Genomic DNA, 22653 nt, shown 5'->3' on the forward strand with positions numbered 1-22653 from the left:
TTTTTTCTGTAATACTTACTGTAGTGTCTGTCTGCAATGTGCCAGTAAAATTTTACAACTTGATAGCCTTCGTTGGAACACGATCTGGTAATTGTAAAATTCAAGATGAATTGCTGCAAATTGCTCTGCCCTGGAGTGCTTGTGCCTGGATAGAGTATTTCAGTGGACTGTGAAGAGAGAGAATTCTTACTGATTCTATGGGAAGGCAGATATTTAAGGAACATAATCAGCTGAAACTATCCCATGGCAGAAAATTCTGACCTGGCAGGCCAGGCGGGATGGCTGTAATCTCTGGACCTAAGCTGAGCAGGGATACTGAGGGTATTCAATACAGGAATGTGCTTTCCAGCAGCATCTGCCCTGTCTTTGCTTTGTTAAAAACAAAGCTGGAGTCCAACATCTTTGGTGCTTGTGGTAATTAGAAAACAGAACATAAAAACCCCACCTTCCTGTAATGTTGAAAATAACATAGAAAATGCTGTAGCAGAAGCATCGGCTTCTTCACTTTGAGATATCTGAGACCTGTTTGAAGGGGAATGCCTCATGCTTTGAGGTTCTTTGTTCATTAGTTGAAGGCTTAGAAACCAGCTCCTCAGAGTTTTCTGTTGGATTCCTTTATTTGCAACAGCTTAAAAATGTGAATGTGGAATCCTAGTTGGTTTATTCTATGGATTTGAGTACGTTTGAGACCTATTTTGATGTCACACGTTATAGTTCCTTTAGTTCTTTGTAGTCTTGAGCTTGAGTGCCCACTTTAAGTCCAGGACTTAAAGTGGGCTTCACCAAGAACAGGAAGTGTACTTTGCTAAGAAGCTGCCTTTTGATGAATCTCTTACTTTTGTGTCCTTCAAAGCATAGAACTGGAAATCCAAGGCTTCCACAACTGTCTCCTGGCAAAACATTTCTAACTGCCTGAGACCCTACAGGGGCTGGTGCCATTCTTGCAGAGTCTGAGCAAGAGCCCTCTGTCCCAGAGGAGAGGTAAACAGGAAGCCTGTTCCTGGAAGTCTCCTGGGGAATCTAGGGCTGAGGACTGCTCACTGTTCTGTCAAGAAAATGTCTGCCTTCCATCTGGGCATAACAAGATTCCAAGGAACTATACTAGGTCAGGTTATGGTGCCATTGGAATAGTGCTGTGGAGGCAGTAGGTTGTCTCAAGCTCCTCCTGCTCTTGGCCTCCTCTGTTAAAGAAACAAGGATTGCACTGTCATACTGTTCTCAGTCCTTCTGTCCTTCTCCACATGACATTTTTAACTTGGGAGAAACACTGGCCAGATTTGACAAGGGTGTGGAGATAGTGAGAAAATTGCATTCTTGCTTTCTTTAGGAAATGGCAATCACAGAAACAAACTAAAGCTCCCATCTGGGGAGAATGCTGGATTCTTGCTGAACATCAGAGGTCCTCTTAATGGAGAGTTGTGACTTAACATCACAAAGAGTTTCAGCAGCCATTCCTAGGCTGCAGCTAGTCTTCAACCACCTGTGGGACATACAAAACTTACCAATATTTAGAAACAAACACCCTATTTCAGGTCAATGTGCTCACTTTTCTGCAGCAGAAATGGCTTTTCTTTTCTTTGCAAGAGGTAAATACTTAAGAACTAAGTTTAAATGAGTTGTATACAGAAGTAAAGAGTGCATTTTCGTTGTTGGCAAAGCATCTTCAGAACTAAGGGTTAAAAAAATCAGTACATTCAAAAGGTTTCAAGTTTCTGATTTTCAGTATGCCTTGGTGCTGTTAAAAATGCACAGTATCTTCAGATTAGTGAAATTACCTGTTTATCTTTTTTTAAGAGGAATCTTTCAAATGTGGATGTTCAAAAATAAGGTGGCATTAATAGGTGATTAAATGGCATTATAAAAGCTCCCAATTTGGAGGCAAGTACTTAATTTTAGGGCTGCATTTCTAGGCTAGTCTGCTGGCACTGGAGGGATCGCAGTTCACCTGGCACATAGACAGCAGAGCACTCTGGGTTAGATGGGATTTACTCTTCCTGTCATTGGAAATACATGTGGTTCTTCTGGAAATGGCACGAACAAGCTGAAACCACAAACATTTCCTGCCGTGCCTGTCCAGCCAGAGGTGTTGGAGTGGACAGGACTTTATTATCTGGGAGCTGAAGAGTTGACTTTGACTTGTTCTAATCTAATGAGAAGACACACTTCCCTGTCATTTCCTTTTCGTCAATGCTTTCTCCAACCTCAGTTTTGCTATTGACCTTTAGTGCTTGTGGTAGTTGAAAAACAACCAAAAAACCCACCTTGTTCTATAATGTTGAAAATAGCATTGAAAGTGTAGCAGAAGCATCACCTTCTTCACTTTGACTTAGCTGATGTTTGTTTGAAGGGGAACACCTCATGCTTTAGGATTCTTTTTTTTCAGTGGTTAAAGGCTTAAAAACCAGCTCCTCAGAGTTTTCTATTTGATTCTTTACCTACAACAGTTTAAAAACGTGGTGTAGACTCTAAACTGTTTTATTCTGTAGATTTGAGTAAGTTTGTGACTATTTTGCTGTCATGTGTTGTAGTTTCTTTAGTTCTTGGTAGATCCCTTGAGTTTGAGTCCAAGACTTGGAGTGGACTTGGCCAAAACCATGTTATGAATAGGACCTGGTGGCAGAGCACTAGAGGCAAGTGGCAGGAGGGTAGGTTGCAACAGAGATCTCTAATCCCATGGACATGACACAAGCCACTGGAAGTAGCATAAATGTTGTATCCAAGGGGTTGACATTGCAGGATGGGAGTTACCCAAACCCAGTCGTGGTAACCCCTGTACTCTCTGGAGATAAAGCTCTACCTGCTTCCTTCCGCTTGTCAAAACCACACCCAACCCTAACAACCACACAAGCAGACCAAACCAAATTCTCCCCTACTCCCTTCATCTGTTAGTTTTGGACAAGCATTTTAAAATTTCTAAGAAGTTTAGAACAATTTCTGATCCTACTGCTGCTATCTTTGTCCATCTCACCCTCCTGTAGCCTGATTTTTTTCATGTAAAACTTGTATGTTGTTGGCAACAGGATTACAGGTTTTGCTTGTAAGCTTCCTGGAGCGTGGGTAATGTCTCTCCTTTTCTGCTAGTCACCTGTTGCACACAGAGGAGGTGCAAACAATTGAAAAATGTTAAATTACAGTCAGATTTATGTAAATACTTGCTTCAGGGCGGTATTTTTGTGAAAAATGCTTGGTCTGGCCACTGATGGGATGTGCATTTTCTCATTGAGCAAGCCAGTATCACCTTGGTTAAATGTGGTGGCTGTGTTAAAAGGTACCAGCAAACTGTGTGTTGGTTTAGGTCTTGAGAGCTTACAATAAATCATTGAAGCTGAAAGAGAGTTCCAAGAGCCTTCTGAAATCTTAACCTGAACGACAGTAAACTTTTGAACTTGAAACTTGTTTGGGACTTTCTGACTCTGTAAAAGGTACTTTTTTATTTTAAGCCCAGTGGAAAACAACTTGAGTCATAGCAGTATCTTGTTATATAAAAGGAGGAAAAATAGATCTTTTTGGCCAGTCAAGTAGGGATCCTGCTACATCAGACGTTATGGATGGGGTTGCAATTTTCCGAGAAGTTACCATTGTTTGCATTATTGAAATTGGTTTTCCTGATTTTTGTTCTCTCTGTTCTGTGGTCAGATGGAGTGCTTGCTACAGTGGCATAGTTTTGAGGAAGTAGGAAAGGTGGTCATTTTGGAAAGCATGTAGAAATACCTCTTCTAAAGATAGTGGCTTTCTGCCTGTGTAAATACAGGATTGCCTGTCAGGAGCTGAGCTGGTACTCTGGTAGGACCTGCGAACTTAGTGATGTAGGCTTTTGGGTGAGCACCTGTCTCCAAGTCAAAATTTTCAGTGTCTCCAACAGGGAAAGAATTTCACTGGCAGAAAACATCCAGATTTCACCTAATAGTAAAAAAATTAAAATCAGGAACATAGTTTATACTGTTGAGAAAGCTTGGCTTGAGGGTCTGATCTGAGCCTTCCTGAAGGGAGTAGGGAAATACTCTCGCTTGAGGCAGGATGGAGAATATATTAGTTCCGCAATTATTAAAAATATTCCTGGCAATAGACCTACGTTTGATTTAGCACTTGCTTTATTCTGACTGTTCTGCTGGTTAAGGGCCAAAGAACTTTCACTCTGTTACTGTGGCCACATGTTTGTTTGGTACACAGCAGGTGAGTTTTTCAGATGAGGAAGAAGGTGATAATGCTTTTCTCTTTTGCTGATGCAATAGTGACTGTTTCCTTTAGCAAAGCAAATACCTCACTGAGGTGTGTAGACCAAAACACCTGAGGTGTTTCACAGAATCAGTTTCAAAAGAGTGGTTTTTCCATGCAGGAGTCTAACACCATCAGGAAGGTGTTTTTGCACAGGGTGGCTTCTTCAAAGTCATGCTTGGCCGACTCTGTAGCCTCTAGGAGCTGCCACAAGAAGGCTGCCCCACTTTGAGGTTGGCAGGATTCTTTCTGGTGAAGGTCTTGTTGTTTCACAAACCAGTAAATCCTCAGTCCTCAGCACTGAAACATCAATTAGTGGGGAGATCTTCCCCTCTGAAAACTTCTCCTACTGCAGCTCTTTCCCTCTTGAGCATAATAATGGCCTTGAGCAGCAATAAATCTGTGCTGGGAAAACTCAGCATGCTTGTCAGCATAAGACAGCACAGCAGAGAAAGGAAATGTCTATAAAACCACAGCCTTTGGTGCTCAAACGTGTATCTGTGCTGGTGAGCGAAGAGGTGTGAGGCCATCTGAAAAATATTTTTTATTTATTTCTCATGGTCTTCTCTCTGGTAGCTGGTGATCACTAGGTAGACAGGTTTCAGGAATTGCTGAGGGTCTTCCTGGCTGCATACAATTTGAATGATGTAGAAGTGGTTTTTGCTCATGGCTTTTTACAGTAGATGGGCATGGTCATTTCAGTAGAAATGAGATTTCTTTTTTCTTTTATCTAATTGACTTCTCTTTTCTTTTTATAATCTCTGGTTTGTTCCTGTTTAGGTAGTAAAACCTCCATTTCACTGAGAAGTAGGGGTTAAAACAACACCACACAATGTAGTGTTCTTTGCTCTGTTTTATTTAACCCTGCCTGGGTTATAAATAATGCAGCAACTTTCTTTCCAGTAGTACTGCTATGTGGTGGTCTTGTGACAAGGTGTGGGGCGATGTAAAAGCTTAAATGGAGAAGAGAAGATCCCTTCTCTCCAGGGGTGTTTGGAGTTTAGGCTGGACTTGATGATTTCAAAGGTCTTTTCCAGCTTAGTTCATGCTGTGATTCTGAGTCCAAGGAGTGAGGAGTCAAAGGCTGTTGTGCTCTCACAGCTGTTCTGGGCAGCAGGGAGCTAACATGTTTCTTTAGTTGTGGCTCTAGGAGCACTTCCCTGTTTCTGTAGCCTCAACCTGCCCAGCTTTGTGGATTAGAGGAAGTGTTGTGCCAGAGGTAGGAGGGAGGAGGCTGTGTCCTGCCCCTTTATCCTGTTACTGCCTGAGCACTGCTTTACACAGCAGCAGGGCATCCTGGCTCACAGAGTTTCCAGGATTCTGGGTGTGATGTAAAGGTGTAATCATCACTAGGAAAAGGTGATGGTGAGGCTTGCAGCAACCAGCAAACACTCTTTGGGATAAACAGGATAGCACTACAAAGGGTTTGGCCACCCTGCTTACTCCCACAAAGTATGCAGGTAGTGGGATTCCTGACTGGGAAAGGTCAGCCCTGCTCTGGTTGTGTTGCCTTCTGACAGCGGCAGAGGCTCTCTCCTTCCACAGCACAGCACCCCAGTCATCCCTCAGGGCAGGGGGCACTGCACATGCAAGAGCTATCTAACGCATCCGAAAGGTCCCAGAGGTTGGCCCCTCTTAGAGTCTCAAACCCTTCTTGCTGCTTAAAATTGGATTTGGGGTGTATTTCTTCGCAGCAAGGTAATGAAAAAGCAGAGGAAACCTCAGGTTTCCATGAAGAAGTGCCTGTCAGACTTTGCTGTGGACAGGCTGAGCATCTCTGAAGCTGTCTTTCAATTGAGGCACCATCAGGCTAAAGGGGGTTGTTTGGATTTTGATGTTTCATTGTAGTGTCCCAGAACAGGTTCCTTCAGACATGGAAATGTTTAAATGAGGCTTTGCAGTATCAGGTGCTAAGCAAAAAGTATTTTTTTCCACATTTTCCTGGAGGTCAGAAATTTGCCAGATGTATGGGAATGAGTCTGCGCTAACTTGTACAGCAACCCTGGTGGAAAATTTTTCACTTGACCCAGAATTCATATGAAATGTTCTCACTGCCCAATGTTCTGCATCCCTGCTGGAGTGAGTCTGACTAATTTTTGCCCGTGACTCAGAACAGAGATGTGTTAGGAACCACTTTTATTTTTTTTCCTTTTGAAAAATGAAGTGAAAGTTTATCAAACTATGGTTATATGAGAGCATGGCCCGCCAAATGAGGAAGTAAAATCTTCCTATAAAATGAGTTCTGCCCACTGCACTTATTTGCCTCAGTTGACATCAGCCTTACCTCTAAATACAAGCTGGTGACTTCCTCGTGAGCCTGGTACTGCTCTGAATCCAGCTTCTGGCTGGGGATGGTGGGACAAGACTGCTGGGCCACAGAGAGAACAGCTGCCAGGTAAGGTGCAGAGCAAGAGGGGTTACCTGTGGGGACAGCTTGCTCCTGGGGAGTTTGGCTTTATTATTTTTAGCAAACAGATCAGGGAAGGTGGGGAAGAAAGAGGCAGATCTTTTCTTAGTGTCTGGTGTTACTCTGACGAGTTTATGAAGAGTTATGTGCATCTTTCATTTGTGAAAATAGAAATTCTTACTTTTGTGAAGGTAGAGCAGCCCCACCACATGGCAGGGCTCAAATGGGCTGTCAGTCTTAGGTGGTTTGCAGTGTCATTCTCAGGGATTCTTACTTTTTTTTTCTTACTTACTGCTGTGTGGAGCAGCCCCACCACATGGCAGGGCTCAAATGGGCTGTCAGTCTTAGGTGGTTTGCAGTGTCATTCTCAGGGGTGAAGTGGTCCAGCCCCGAGACGTGAGGGGCAAAACAACGTGAGTGGCAGGGAGCTGTAGCTGTGCTTCTTGTGCTGCTTGGCATACACATGAACCTTATCCTGCTCTGCCTTGACCAGTGCCAGGTCTGTCTGAGGCTGTGTCCCCTCTGCCTCTGCTTGGGCAGAACAGGCCTTTGAGGGGGCTTTGAAGAGCCCTGTGAGTCCAGCTGGTCTTTATTGTGGTTCTATGGCCTGAGGCTGCTGGAGGTGCTGCTCTGACTGGTTGGAAGAGGAGCAAACACCTGGTGGAAAGAAAAATTATTCTTTAAAGTCATTTGAGATGTAGTAGTTACCACCACTTCTTTGGAAAATGTTCTCATTTATAAAGTTCTAATCTTAAAAATCTGTCAAAATATACCAAAGGCAGAAAAACAGAAGAGGTTTTTTGATTTTTTTGGTCAAAAGTACTCATTGAAATATTAACCTTCTAAAATGTTAAGACTGAAATAGAATTTTGGAAATCTGACTGAAGCCATTTCTTCTGTGTGTGTGTGTGTGTATCTGTAAGAGGAGTCACAACAACACAGAGAGAGTGCTTTTTAAGCTAGAACATAGGATGGGCTCACCATTATCTGTGGATAAATTATTCTATGAAATGAGAAGACTTTGGCTTTCAGTGGAATGAAAACAAAAACAGATTCCAGTGGGATCAGGTGAGATGAAGGGAGGAAAGTGGCAGGAGGAAATCTAGGCAGTTTGCAAATGAAGGTCATAAAGTTTATAAATGGAATTTCACAACCTGTTTGTGATAGTAAAAGCTGGACTCTGTGATACACAGTTTCTCCTCTTGTCATGTTTTTTATGCTGGTTATAAGCAGCCAGCTGACCTGCTGGACTTGGGCACACTGCTGACTGTTTACTAATGTGTAAGCCAGGGATTTTATTGCCCTTTAATTCCCCCTTGAGAAGGGTGACCTCAGTTTTTTCTGTGACCAAGGCTTCCATCTCAGTTTTTCCAAATTATTCTCTCTGTGGTGAAAACCCTTCAGTGCCTGTATCACCCATTTGTGATGTTTGGCCACACTGCAGCAGAAATCCAGTGGTTAACTTTGCAGAATTACCACACTGCTGCTGGTGGCTGACACTGCATCACATCAAGCCCAGGCAGCCATCGGAGCTCAGCACTTCCCCTGCTCACCAAGCCAAAGGGAGTCACTGCTTGCACACAAGTCTGCACACTTTGCTTCCTTGCAAAAGAAAGCAAAGTGTGCAGACATGGACCATGGGCTTGGTGCTGCCTGGGATGGAGCTATGAAAGTGTTGTGGTGAACAACTTCCATCCAGCACCTGCTCATGTGTGTTGGAGGTTGCAAGGCAGACGTGGCCTCTGCCCCCTCTGCAGCAGGTAAAATTCTACAGGATTGAATCAAACCTAATTTCAGGTGAAATCCAGGACAAACATCCATGCAACACAGTGTGATGCTAACATGGGAAATTGTTCTGATAGTAAAAGATAAGGGGGAGCTAAAAAATAAAAAAAAAAGAAAAAAAGAAGAAAAAAAGCATCAGAGTAGACAGAAGTACAAGTTTGAAAATAATAGTAATGATAATTAAAATATGTGGTAAATATTTTCTTTTTTAACTGAAGCTATACCAAGAAAAGTTTTAATTAGCAGTAATTTATTTTTAAAAGTCTAGGCATTTTAAAAAAATGAAGTAGCAAACTTTAAGTGTTTGGAGCCACTAATTCCATACCTGGAAGCAGGTTTTACTGTGGTGCTAGCCCAGATATGGCTGCTTCTGCTTTATTTGGTTATATCAATGTATTTCAGCTCAGACGGTAGCTGTTCCTAAGATGAGAACACATTTCATTCATGAAAAAGCATTTTCACTTTAATCTTTAGTCAATTAATTAAAAACAAGGATTAGATGTAAAAATTGTTACAGAGTGCATGGTGAAGAAAACAGTCACTGACTAAAATAAGCAATGCTTTAGTTTAGATGGAAAAATACACATGCTAACTCTTTTCCCCTTACAAGTATGACATATTTAAAGTATGTGGTTTTTTTACTGATGCTGTTTGTAATTTTTAACTAAGTGCCAGATTTCTCCCATAGAATACCTGAAATTTATAAAGCCACATAGAAAAGTAAAGATCAAAGTTTCACAAGGTGAAATTATAACTAATTATCATGTTTTCCCTGCCGAACTAATCAGTTTTAAATTACCTGAACCCAGTGTGGATTTCTTCCCCAGAGCCTGAGAAGGCTTTTATGCCTTGGGGGGGAGCTTCACTCTGAATCCTCTCCCAGCTGCTTGTTTCCAGCACCTCCCTGCCTTCTTCCACATGGTGTCAGCTTCTGGCTCCCAGGGTGGCCCACTGCTAGGCAGGGAGTGCTGGCAGGCTGGGAAGGGGAGCTGGAGGGTGGGATGTGGCTCTGGCTCTGGGCTCAGCAGGGAGGGGGTTGTTTGGTCAGCTAATTCTGCATTTGAGTGCAGTCAGCAAAGGGAAGATGGCCACCCTTACATCCCTCATGTGGGTAAAAGAACCAGCCACAGCTTTCAACCAGGTAGCACCAATAATTGCAGCGATGTGGCAAGAGATGCTTCAGTGCAAGCAAGCCAACAGTGACTGAAGGCGTTTGGCTTGACAGATGAGTGGTCACCCTGTATGTTCTCCTGTGTCATGCTTGTTGGGCTTGGGCAGCTCTGGGTATCCCTGACTGTGCTGCCCATCCCCTTCATTCACTGGGTAGACCAGAAATGTACGTGGTGCTGTTCTGAGAATATGAAGTAGCTTTTTTGCTACTTTTGCACACTCATTTCTGAATTACCTTGACAATAAACGTAAGCGAAATTGAAACCACTTTCTGGATCACCTGCTTCAAGGCACCATCCTGACAGCTTTCAAAAAAACAAGCTGCTTCTCTGAAAATAAAAGCCCTCACCAAAATAGCAAGTAACAGGAAAAGAGTAGTCAGGCATCATTAGAACTGATGAGTGACCGAATTTCAGAATTTATGTCCGTATACACACAGACAGATACATAGTAGGAAAGAGAAAACTATAAAAATAAATCTGTTTCCAGATACTTCGCATGTTTCCTTAAATTACTGGATGAAATTTGCAATGCTTGTTAAGTTGCTATGGCACCTGAGCCTGTCCAGTAAAACTTGACAGATATTTATCTCGGGCTGAGAAGCCACACAGCAAATTGAAAATCCCCTTTGTGTCATTTCCTGTGAGATAAGTCTGAAGAACCAGCTCACGCATGCAGCCTGTCTGCGTACAGGCAGCCTGGCATAGCTCACCAAGTAAAGTGACACCTGTCTGACATAATGTTTGCAGAGTGACGAACATTGCATGGGACACTCTGGTGCTTTTATAGTTAAGAGCGGACCAGAAAAATGCTTTAGTGCTGAGAGAAGACAGGACACTCTCCTTAGAGAGAAGACAGCTAATCTGGTCTCCGCTGTGCACTAGGTAAAGAACTGAGATGATTGCATGTTCTTCCTTAATGCTTGTGTTTTGTTGTTGCTAATCTTTCCCTCCATGAAGCTGATGCCTGTGGGACACAGCTGGGAAGACAGGATCATCAGGCTTAAAGGAACATAAATTCTTGCTAAAATGGCACTGGCCAGTTCGATTCCTAGCAAAGCAGCACCACCACACTCCAGAAAAGTTTCTGCAGCAGGGGTGGAAGCGCACCAGAGCAAGATGGATTTTTTCTGCAAGCTGGGCTATGGTAAGCAGGACATCTGCAAAGTGCTGGAGAACCTGGGCCAAGAGGCCCTGGAGGATGATGTGCTGAAAGAGCTGATTCGGATGGGGAGCAGACCTCAGGCTCTGGAAAACCAGGCTCAGCCTTCCCAACTGATGCTGGTTCCCCGAGGATCTTGCAGCCCCTCACCGGGGCCGAAGTGGCTTGGAGAAGATGAAAGTGATTCTTCTGATTCCCTGAGGCCCATTGTGATCGATGGCAGCAATGTTGCAATGAGGTAAGCTCGTTTCCTGAAAGCCATCTCTCTTCCTCTGGAGTTTTGACTTTTAAAACTGATGGCTTGAAGTGTGTTTTTCCTTCAGGTGAGAGGGGCATTGATGCTTTTGATGTATGAACAATTGCTCATTCCTGTTCTTTGGCTGATGCACAGATTTTAAGGACCTGCTGTCTTGATGCCCATGAATATGCACTTCACATGCAATTGCTGGCTTGCTCTGCATTCTGACCTTCTATAAGGGAACCTCTGCCAACTGTTTGTGGCAGTGTCTCTCTCTTGGAGCTCACCAGTAAATTACCTTTCCAAAGGTACCTAGGTTTTCTAAACCTGAGATGTTTCCAGGGAAAATCTGATGAACAGATAGTCAGACCACCCAGTCAATCTAAGGGAGGGAAAATAAAGTCAGGTGACTGTGGTTTCTAACAATATCACAGTTTTACTGCTTTGTCTTGCAAGTAAACTCCAAGAGTAAACAGAAGTCAAATCGAAAACCAACAAAAATAATACAAAATGGGAATATTTCCCAGCTTGTATAATTTTTGTTGGTTTTCGATTTGGCTTCCGTTTTAGGTAAATATCAGGGAATTGATAGTTGACTTGTATTGAAGAGATTCATTTCCTCCTTAGTCATTCTGTTCTGGGAAATGTCGCATCAACCCATGCTGGCCAATTACATTTCCTGAGCACAGCCCTTGCACTGTGAACGTGCTCTTACAGATGGGGAGCCTGGCATGTCCCAAGACAGCAGTGAGTTCGCCTCTGTTTATCCAAGCACTAGGGAGCCAAGAGTGCAGGATGCACTGGCTATCCATCTGTTTTCTCTGTTAACTTCCCTGTCCACTCAGCAGGGCCAAACCCATCCCTGCAGGCTGGGACAGGGAAAAGGAGGGCTAACTCCTTCTGTTAGCCATCTTGTGAGATGAAATGTGACCATATCCTCTCTGGTTAGAGAGAAAAGTGGCCAAGCACATCCAGAGCAACCGGAGACTAAGCAAATTATGCCATCTTGTGGGTGGAGGGAGAAATCCCAGAGAAAACCAACAGGTTCCCTGCTAAAGGGAGCTCATGAGGAGCAGAAAATACACAACACGGCAAAATTGTTTTGCCTTGGCTCAGCCATGAGCTTGGTAGCCAGGTGTTAGCATCTCCTGCCCTGCTTTGCCTCTTCACCCAAGCCCTTCCTCAGGGTGTCTTTCTTGCCTCTCTGCAAAAGAACTGAGCACCCACTCAGGCAGTGTGGCTGAGCTGATCACCCGCCCTGTCCTTGTGCTGGGGTCAGTATTACCCACGGTGGGCCATGGGCTCTGTTCTCAGCTCTCCTGGCACAGCAGCTTTAAGTTTCAGAAAGGCAAAGGTTTTACAGCTCTTCTCAGACATTCCAACCTCTGTCTTGATAATGAGTCTGTTGGATGATGGAGGAGACTATTGAGCTTGTCAGTTCAGTAGGTACTGAAAGTGTACAGCAGCTTTCCTGTCCTGGATGCCTTTCGAAGTGGTGCTGAATGGCATTTGCTTTGCTAATTGTTATGGGTAAAAACTGATCCAGCCAATTTAATAAAAATAAAAATGAAATTCATTCATGACTGATATACAGTCCTGACCACCAACAATCCAAGGCAGCACCGACCCCAGGAACTCAGGTGAACTCAGATCCAGCCTCTATCACATCTAATCCCCTCTGTTCACAAATGGCACTTGGCGGAGTCCAAGTTTTATATTCTTTTTCTTGCCCATGGCGGAGTCCCTTTGTCTTTCCTCTGGGTTCTTCATATTCATGTTTCCTCTGTTCTCTGTCCTGTGCTGGACAAAGCCTCATTCTGGAATTGATGTGTATCTGCTCCTCGGTTCCGGAATCCCGCATTCAGATGTATGTCCTTGATGGTCCTGTCTAGCTGAGGTGGATTTCTCCATGGGCCATCATCGCTGGGCATTCTCTCGTTCATGCCAGTGAGAACGCCCCTCTCCTGTGCTGGCTAGGAACATTTTGTGTGTTAATGACACACCTCCTTCTCAGCTGCCAGCTGCGGTTCCACCACCCTGTGAAGCAATCCTCTTCTCTCTTGCTGGTGGGATTTCAAGGTTTTATATTTTATTCTTATATATATATATATATATTTTTTTTTTTTCTTGTCAGCACGAATTACCATCATGTACATAACACTAATGGCGTAGGCCTGATCGGTGCTTTCAGTATCCTTGCTTTAATTTTTCTGGTTTACTGCTGACTGACAGAGAAGGACTGTTTGCAGATGTTAGGTGAAAGGGATGGTAGGTTCCTTTACTGGAGAAAACTCCATCATCATTCATACCAACAATTATAAAAGTGCAGCAGAAGCAGCAGTTTAGGAATGAAACAATCAAGAAGTTAGAGCTTCAAGTGGCAGTTGTCTGTGTGGAGAAAAATATCTCAAGCATTTATACTTATATCTTAGGATTGCTGTTTCTGGAGCGTTTTGGAGATGGCATTGAGGGCCCACTGTAGAATGCAAGGTTTTGAAAAGGAGGAATATGCCCCAGGGTAATAAAGCAACTGCCTTGGCAGTCTCCAACCATCAGTCAGCCTACACAGAGAAGCTGAATGGAAAATAACCTTGCCTTGCCAGTCTCACTCATCAAGCATCTGAGTACACTTGGTGTTTCCATCAGTGTAACAAGAAATTTCGCCAGCTGCCAGCCTATCCATGGGAAGTTTAGCAAGGCTGGTGGAAAAAATAAATGGAGTTGTATTAATAGAAAAAGGGAAGTGTCATAACCATATTCACTGCACTCTGAAGAGGCTGCTATCTCCTCTAGTGCTTGCACTTATACCTAATTTTAAAGCTGTGGTAGCTACAGAGGCCTATTCCTAGGCCTTTCAGCCAAAGCTTCTTTGGCTGATGTTGCATCATGACCACGTGGAGACGGGACCATTTGCAGTTTTCAAAAGAAGCTGGTTTGCCTAAACTACCTCTCAAAGGAGTTGGAATGGCACAATTTACAAAGGATGCTAATGATGGATTATCTTCTGGAGTGACAGAGATGCCAAACTGCTGCTCCATTTTCTGAGAGATGGGCCCTGCAGGTCTGTGGCCCAGTGCAGTGTGCCCTGTTGCTGGCAAAAGGCAGAGATGAGGCTGAGTTCTGGCAGCTCATGGATGGGTTATGGTCCATGGCCTCTGGGGCTGCTTGGGAAAGGTGACTGGCAGGAGCCAGTCTGTGACCACACAGGGAGGATGGGGAGCTCCGAGGGCCCTGCTCCATGGCACAGCAGTCACTGGTGTTCCGTGGGGATGTGCAGCTCCCACACATGTACAGACTCGTTCAGGTGACCACGGGGCTGGCTATAGCAGTGTAGCAGCAGCTGGATTAGGTGATAATGCTCAGGAGCAGTTCCAGGTGCCTCACCTTCCTTGTTCCACTCAGCCTTTTGGCTGACCCACTTGTGCTTGAGTTCTTTACTTTCTGCACAGGATTTTATATATACAAATAGCCAATATTTAAGAAAGATGTTGCTGAACTTTGAGTCGTGGCATCAAACATGTACCTGGACTGACTTTTAAAGGCAATTATCTGAAAAAGTCACTCAAACTTCCAATTCAACAGTCCAGATGATGTTATGAATATCCTGGAAAGATCCTATCCTTTAAAACAAAACAAAACAGCTGTTCTAAAATAGATATGTCAAGCACATCAGACCATTTATTATTGCTGAAGGTTTTGAATGACTTCCTATTGCCTTGCTAACCCTTAATAGTCAGCCAGGTTTCTTCCTACAAATTGTGCTATTTTTCTTGTGTGGTCACCATTTCAGGACAGAAACTTTTATTGGGTGTAAACCAGAGCTTTGCTTATGAGGCTGTGTAGACAGATCCTAGAGATGAATCCCTGGGAGGGTGGTGGGAGATTCATGTAAGACTGTGGCATCACCCTTGGCTGGTCTGTCAGTGCAGGTGGGTGTAGCAGCCAGGAGTCGTTCACAAGGGATTTTTGCAGTGATGAAAGCCTGAGTCAGACTGGCAATATTATGCAGAAAGGTCAAAGCATGATGATGAGTATTCTGTAGATACTGTGAAGGCATTTATCCACTTAGGACTTTGGGTACAAATTAAATTAAAATTAATTAATTTAATTAATTAATTTTTAAATTTTACTTTCCTTGTGCAGAGGTAATTAATAAACTATCTTCCTTTATACATACACTGTAAAATTAGAATATAGTAAAAAAGTATTTACTATTAGCTATAATTTTCAAAAATTTTCAAAAAGTGAATGCCAAGTAGCAGGAACTTTGAGGGAAGGTGGGACATTTAGAAGGATGTCACCCCCAGCTGTTTTCCTTGAGGTTATTTTCTGTCTTATGCTGCGTATTGAATTCTTCAGAACCCACCTTGCTGGCATTTCTAGAACACTTGTCTTAGGGCTATCCTACCTCTCTATGCAATGAAGAAAAGATCCATCAACTAGAGCAAGACAAAAGTGGACCTGAGGTGCCTGTAGCCATCTCCACTGATGTCTTGTCCCTTTTTTGGTTCTCTATATTTCCTATCCCGCCTCTTACAGTTTTTCTTCACCCAGTGGAGTGCCCTGTGATCACACCTGCAGCCACTTCAGCCATTAAAATCTCCAATGGCCCTGTTACCACAGAAGAAAATTCCCACAATATTGTTTCTCACAGGACCCTCATGGGTTTCTGCTTGTGCAGGAAGAAACTCTCACCCCTCAATCCTTATTCACACGAGGACCATGAAGGGTTTGACAAGGCCTAAGATCTTGTTGGTACTTTAGAACTTAAGTCCATCCAGATACAGATGGAAGGAGTAGGTTTGGGTCACAGAAATGGGGGATAGGATACCTCTGTTTTTAAGTATCCAAACTGTTTCATATAAATCTTTGGCTCTGCTGGAGGAGGTGTTTGGATCTCTCCCACCAGAACACCCTGCCAGTTGTTTACTTGGAAACTGGTGAATGACACAAAAGCTGTTTATTTTGCCTTTTCATTACTGGCTCAGTTAAAGAGAACTCTAAGCTTCATGAAAGCTTTGCCTCATCATCCTCTCTCTTTCTTTACAGTCATGGAAACAAGGAGGTGTTCTCCTGCTGGGGGATCCAGCTGGCGGTGGATTGGTTTCGAGAGAGGGGGCACACTTACATCAAGGTTTTTGTCCCACTCTGGAGAAAGGAACCCCCTCGACAAGAGAGCCCCATTGCAGGTAGGTCACCATCCTGGGTGTCACTTGGCAGCCATTAGGAGCAGTTTGGAGGCAGAGGGGTGTTGAGAAACCCAGTACAGTTGTTTTTCCTGTAAAGACAAGCACAGTACAAGTTGTGTATCAGGCTTCCCTCACTTAAATGAGTCATTAATTCATTGCCCCATTCAGTGCTCCTGGCTAGCAGCTAAAACTGCTTACAAGGCTTTGTTACACTGCTTTAAACCTTCTGCTTAACAAGCACAAGGTGCTGCCAAGCTGAGTTAAAGAAGGAGTTTGTCAGCTTTCAATGAGTCTATGGAGCCTTTGAGGCCTGCCAGGAGACAGTGATGTTCATTACTGCATGACTATTATCTGCCAGCCTGCTACCCAACACAGAGGGTGCATGGGTTCCCCTTCCAGGAGAAGAAAATGCATCAGCAGAAATCTGTGGGGGGGAGTGAGACTCAGTTTGTGGGGAATGATAGTTTGTCTGGAAGTCAGCCAGCCTTGTACCAGCAGCTTGGTGTGTGCAGATGAGGCAGGTCTGCCTTCCTGCAGAGAAGGAATGGCAAGAGGTCAGAGTGTCCTCAACAGCAGCAAAAGAAGTTTATTTATGTATTTTATCACACACATTTTATCTCCATGTAAAGCTTCCATCAGGGCTGGTTATGAGCCTTCTGGCATCTAGCAGGGTAAAAAGGGCACTGCAGGGATTCAGTATCAGACTCTGGTGTAGAATTCAAGGCACTCTTTTACAGATAACACTTAAAAATCAAAAAAAGGGTGTCTCAAAATTTACAGGTTAGGTAAAACCTCTTTGTAAAAGACCTCATTTTCAAATTGCCAAATAACCACCAGATATCACTGCATTTGAAAACTGGACCATGAGTTTCCTAAAGTGCTGAAATATCTTTAGATTCCTGTAGGTTCCTAGCAGATGGTTGAGACCTGGTCATAATTAATTAATTCGTTTCTCTTTTATTTTTTGCATCCCTCATCTACTTCTGCCAATCCTCCCACCAGACCAGCACATCCTTGAGGAGCTGGAGAAGCAATCCATCCTGGTGTACACACCCTCTCGGAAGGTGAAAGGCAAGAGGGTGGTTTGCTACGACGATCGCTACATAGTGAAAGTTGCTTATGAGAGGGACGGAGTCATTGTTTCCAATGACCACTACCGGGATCTCCAAAATGAGAACCCCGAGTGGAAATGGTTCATTGAGCAGCGACTGCTCATGTACTCTTTTGTCAGTAACAGGTAAGAGATGATGGTGTTATACAATTTAGAATTTAAACATTATAGGCCAAGTCACCTCCAGCATCAGAGTGCCTCCCATCAGTAGCAGAACACAATGTTTAAATTTATTTAAATTAAATTAAATAAATTTAGAATTTAAACATTATGGGCCAAGTCATCTCCAGCATCAGAGTGCCTCCCATCAGTAGCAGAACACACGAGCTTTTTTATGAAAGGAATTTACTGCAGCTTTTCTTATCTTGTTTCTTGAGTGTCCTACTCCCTCAGCTTTGGCCTTAAAACCTCCCATGTCACTCTTCTATGAACTTTCCTCCTTGAATGGCAGCATCAGTGACCAGCTTTGCATCTTTCCAATCCAATTTGTGATGTTGAACCAAGGACTGGTATATTCTAATTTCTATTTCCTGTAAGAAGCAGAATTAAATCCATGAGAGGAGGCTGGTTGGCAGTATTTTTAATACTCCTACACAACAAAATAGGGCTTTTCCCTGTGTTTCTGCAGTTGTAGCTTGCTAGAAGAGACAAGGAGCTGGTCTCTGGCCCTTCATCATCCCTGCTGAGAGAAGGTTTTCATTCTCCCACCACACCTGCGAGGCTGAGCTGAGTGCTTCTCAGTCTCTTCATACTAACCTGTCTTCTCTCCCCAGTTTCCTAATAGCTGAGGTGTCCAGGGGAAATGCACTTCACTGAGACATCCAGTGTGCACAGACATGTGCTTACACCCATGGCTTTTTTTACTTTTCCAGGTTTATGCCTCCCGATGATCCATTAGGCCGGCATGGACCCACCTTAAGTAACTTCCTCAGCAAAAAGCCAGTGCTTCCTGAGAAAAAATGGCAGTCTTGCCCTTACGGTGAGTTTCTCCCCATGCTGTGACCTGTCTCCTGCTTCCCAGCAGTGCTTTCCCTCGGCTAGGGGCCACTGCCACGTGCTGTCCTGCTTGGTGTGGTAGGCACTTGGGTTGGGGTTGCTCAAAGGTGTGATGCTTTTCCCCCCTCCTGCTTGAGTGACTCCAGCCTCAGCAGAGGCAGCAGATGTTTCTGGCCCCTCCATCCTTTCCTGCACACAGCACACACAGGCTCTGTGGCTGTGCTGACTGTCCTGCCCACACACACTTCTCACTTGGTGGGGTGCATTCTGCTGCAGCACTTGGGAATGGCCATCCAAACACTCTCCCTCTCTCCCCTCCCCACAGCCCCCCAGAAACATGCAAGTTTCTTAGAGGAAATTCCCTATGCTATTTTTTAAAGCCACCTTTCATGGTAGCAGACCTCCCAGCCCACTGAGTGCAGGAACTGAAACATGAACATCAGATGCCTCCAAAATAGCAGAGACTTCCTTTCACTGCTGCTTCACCCTGCTATTAATATCAGCAATATTTAAATCTGGAGTCAACCGTACTGAGTTTGAAAATAGCACTTCCTCTTTTTTCTGCGCTCCTCGCACCCAGTGCTGGGGAGAAGTGATGTGTGCGTGGATTGATGTTGGTGCTAGTGACAACTTCCTGTCTGATTTGTTTTTATCCTTTCAGGTAAAAAATGCACCTATGGCAATAAATGCAAATTTTACCATCCAGAGAGACAGCATCAAGCTCAGCTTTCAGTTGCTGATGAGCTCAGGGCCAAAACAAAGGGGAAAGAGGAGGAGAGGGGCCAGTGCTCACCGTGCGGTGCCTGCCCAGGAGCTCTGCGGGCAGCCAGAGGCTGCTCCGGGCCTTCCCGCTGCCCAGGCAGGGCCCAGGGGAGCTGCTCGGAGCAGACATTCCGGGCCTGGCCCAGCAGTCCCGGCTCTGAGCTGCGGCTGGAGCAGTGCTTGCCTCAGCCAGAGCCGCTCCTGGAGAAGATGTCGGCAGTGTCCATCAGCGAGGACACCTACGGCTGCGGCTGGTCCTGGTGCACCTCTGGGGACACGGCGGTCATGGACGGCCTCAGGCACAAGCTGCTCGCACTTCATCACCCCGAGGCCCTGGAGTGCCCCGGCTGTCCCCGCTGTCCCTTCCAGGGCAGGGCGCAGGGCGGGCTGTGCCCGGAGCGCGGCTGGGCCCAGGAGCGCCATGGCGGGCACGGAGCAGGCCGCAGGAGCTGCTTCCCTCACGGCGCTCGGCACCAGCAGGCCCTGCACACCCAGCGCCCTCCTGTGCCGCAGGGCACGGCTCTGTCCCCCCACGGGCTTCCCCCGTACGGGCAGCCCCAGCCCCAGCCCTGTATCCCCAGCCAGCCCCCGGGACAGCCCTTGTCCTTGGAGCCCAGCAAGGGAACAGGCTTATTCCAGAAATCCCATGCTTACCCCGATGCCTCTTACAGGGACTTCTGGCCCACCCCCGCTGCAAGGCCACCCTCTGCCCGGCAAATAAACATGCACAGGGAGCCCTGCTCCCCTTATCCTTACGGTGGGATGAGCCAGGTCATGACTTTGTACCCCAGTATCCAGGATAAGGGGACCGGAGCACCTCCCCTATGAAGACAAACTCGGGGAGCTGGGACTGTTCAGCCTGCAGAAGAGAAGTTTGCATGGAGACCTCATAAAAACCTTCCAGCATCAGAAGAGAGTCTACAAGGAAGCCAGAGAGGGACTCTAAATCAGGAACTCCAGTGATAGTACACAGGGGGATGGCTTCAAATTGAGACAGGGTAGGTTTGGATTAGATTTCAGGATGCAATTCTTAATTGTGTGGGTGGTGAGACAGAGCTTGCTCAGAGAAATTGTGGATGTCCCATCCCTGGAAGTGTTTAAGGCCAGGTTGGATGGGGTCCTGAACAATCTGGTCTGATGAAAGGTGTCCCTGCCCATGGCAGCAGGGGTGTTGAAACTGCAGGATTTTTTATGTCCTTTCCAACTCAAACAATTCTGTGATTCTATGATATTGCCTGTTGGACTTTAATGATTCAAAGACACAGCAACTTGTGAAACCTCCAGAGCAAACCATTCCCAAAAAGCACAAGTCCCAGGGCAAGAAGATGCTATTCTGAGGCTTAACTAACTGTTTTTAGAGGGTGTTGTGGCAAGGATTACAGCTGCTCCAGGTATAAGCATCAAGTCAAGGCAAAGCTGTCATCCACGGCAGTGGGATTGCATTCCACCTCCCCTGAAGGAGAACAGGAGGGCTCAGGGTTACTTGGCTGTCAGCATTTGAGCCTCACTGGTGCCTGGATTGAGGATGGCACAGATTTTCATTAACACCCTAAAACACTCGATGTGTTTTTAGAGTCCTAACCTGTGCTTCAACTTCCATAAAAGAGCCGTGCTTGCTCAGCCAGCACAGAAGGGGATTTGGCCTGTTCCCCCAGCACGGGGCTGTGCTCTCTGCTGGAAGGCAGCTCTGGGTCCCTGTCATCACCTGGTTCAAGCCCAACCCGCTGCCAGTGAGCTTTCAGAGCTGCATCTCGTGCTTCTAAAGCAATGCTGAGCTCACACAGAACCGCTGGCAGAGGGGCTGGAGGTGCTCCAGAGCTCCTGAAGGAAGACACAGGTACATTTCTCAGAAAGGGGATGCACACAGCATAAATCAAATCAGGAAAGTCATCTTCAATTCAAGTCCTGGTGTAGACTGAGGGCTCGGGGCTGGTAATTTAAAAAAATCCAGAAGTCCAGATGATGCTAAAAAAAAAAAAAAGCAGCTTAAAAGTCTCTCCTGTATTGAATAAGAAACCTATTGTTGACTTAACCCTTAATTACCAAATGTGGCCCCATAATGCAATTATACAGTAAACTCTGTTCTGTTAGAACATGTTTGATTTTTAGTAAGCTGTAAAGCTGCTAATCTCTGCATTATTCCACCAAATGCTTCAGGTTCAATTCAATTAGGAAGGTTGATCCTGAAGGGTTTTTGGCATTATACCAAAGTTTAAGTATGTCAGTATGACATGTTTTAAAAATGTTTTAACGCATTATAAAATGTTCATCTATAACACTTTGTTCTCAATAATGTCTTTATTTTCTGGGTTTTACTTAGGTGGTGAGGGTTTTTTGTTGTGGTTTTGTTTAGGTTTTGTTTGGGTTTTTTTCCCCCAGTTGTCTTAGAACTGATGCTTCAACATTCAGGTGGGATTTTCAAGCTCTCTGACCCTGCAGTATCCCATTTCTCTGAAGTACAGGGTTGTTAGTTCCAGACAGGAATTAAACACAGTCCTCAATGAGAAGCTGGAATTCTGTTGCTTTTGCAAAGGTAGCAGTAATTTACCTGTAGTGACATTATCACTTATGAATTATTAATTTTTTGAAAGCTGTGATAGTTTTACCTGTTTCCCTCTGGAAACCACCACCCGCTTTTGGTTTTTTGGTTTTTTTTTTTTTTTTTTTTTTTTTTTTTTTTGATGATGATTTTTGAAGAATCTGCAGAAAATAAGTATACTGTGTCTGTTCAATTTCTTATGCCCCTGTGGTTGGCTCCAAGAAACATCAGTTTGGATTTTGGAGGTATGACTTCTGTTCATAGAATGTGACAGTATTTTCCATATGTCTTATGGATTGTTGGAATGGCTTATAACCACTACATATTACATAAGGATTAGAAGCTGACTTTAAACAAAACTATGGAAAAAATTCTCTGCGATATCCCTCAGAAAACAAAAACAAAGTGTGATGCTGAGTGGAAAAATACCTTCCACCGAAACAAAGCAAGTCCCAAATGGCAGCATTCAGAAAACACACACACAGCAAAGGAGCAGGATGTAACTGTACATGTCAACATTAATTTTCATGTCTGGCATGCACGTTACATATTTCAATACACAAAGCATTTAAAAATCCATAGAAAAATTGGCACACTGCCTTTACATGGTGCCCTTGGCTTGCTGGAGATGTGCATGAACTTTTCTCCTTTTCCTTTGAGGATGCACAGGAATTTGGTGGTTGCTCAAAACCCTCTCAATGTTTAATTTTTTTTCCTTTTAATTTCTGTCATATTTACTGAGGAATCTTTTTGTAAAATACATAGAATGTGCACTCTGCTGAGAAAGTGTCTGAGAAAATAAATCAGACTTTGGTGCTAAACAGAACTTGATTTCTCTTGGCTCTTGTGCTCACCAGAGGGTTTGTTCTCATGGGGATTTTGTTGGAAGGGCAGCTCAGCAGCAGCGTTGTGTCACTGCCTGGGAGGAACTCTGCTGCTGGCCAGGAGCCCACGGAAAACAGGGAGTGTTTCCCTGTTTCCAACAGCACAAGCACATGGGGCTCAGGAGCTCCTGCTGCAGGGCCTTTTGCACTTTCCAGAGCAGGGATTTCTATTTGCCTTTGTCAGCCCCTGGAGCAA

General features: G+C 44.6%; 1 protein-coding gene across 2 annotated transcripts; it reads left to right on the forward strand.

Moving 5' to 3' along the window:
- Positions 1 to 132: 132 nt before the first annotated feature.
- On the forward strand, positions 133 to 22358 carry ZC3H12D (zinc finger CCCH-type containing 12D). 2 transcript variants are annotated; one of them, XM_039707469.1, is made up of 6 exons: positions 133 to 6610; positions 10537 to 10976; positions 16026 to 16165; positions 17168 to 17402; positions 18149 to 18255; positions 18934 to 22358. In XM_039707469.1, the coding sequence occupies exons 2-6, from the start codon at positions 10606 to 10608 to the stop codon at positions 19860 to 19862; spliced, it is 1782 nt and encodes a 593-aa protein (XP_039563403.1). In that variant the 5' UTR covers positions 133 to 6610; positions 10537 to 10605; the 3' UTR covers positions 19863 to 22358. The 2 variants fall into 2 exon arrangements, with proteins under 2 accessions (XP_039563403.1, XP_039563402.1); XM_039707468.1 differs by lacking the exon at positions 133 to 6610 and having other exon boundaries at positions 10060 to 10976.
- The last annotated feature ends 295 nt before the right edge of the window (positions 22359 to 22653 follow it).

The sequence above is a fragment of the Passer montanus genome, unplaced genomic scaffold (assembly GCF_014805655.1).
Source record: "Passer montanus isolate IOZ18808 unplaced genomic scaffold, ASM1480565v1 scaffold2, whole genome shotgun sequence".
Taxonomy (NCBI): domain Eukaryota; kingdom Metazoa; phylum Chordata; class Aves; order Passeriformes; family Passeridae; genus Passer; species Passer montanus.

Excerpts from the sequence above, each read along its gene's own strand:
- ZC3H12D (XM_039707469.1), top strand. The coding sequence starts at position 10,606 with ATGGCACTGGCCAGTTCGATTCCTAGCAAAGCAGCACCACCACACTCC. Across the intron at positions 10,977-16,025 it reads GGCAGCAATGTTGCAATGAG|TCATGGAAACAAGGAGGTGT; the intron begins GTAAGCTCGTTT and ends CTTTCTTTACAG. Across the intron at positions 17,403-18,148 it reads TACTCTTTTGTCAGTAACAG|GTTTATGCCTCCCGATGATC; the intron begins GTAAGAGATGAT and ends TTACTTTTCCAG.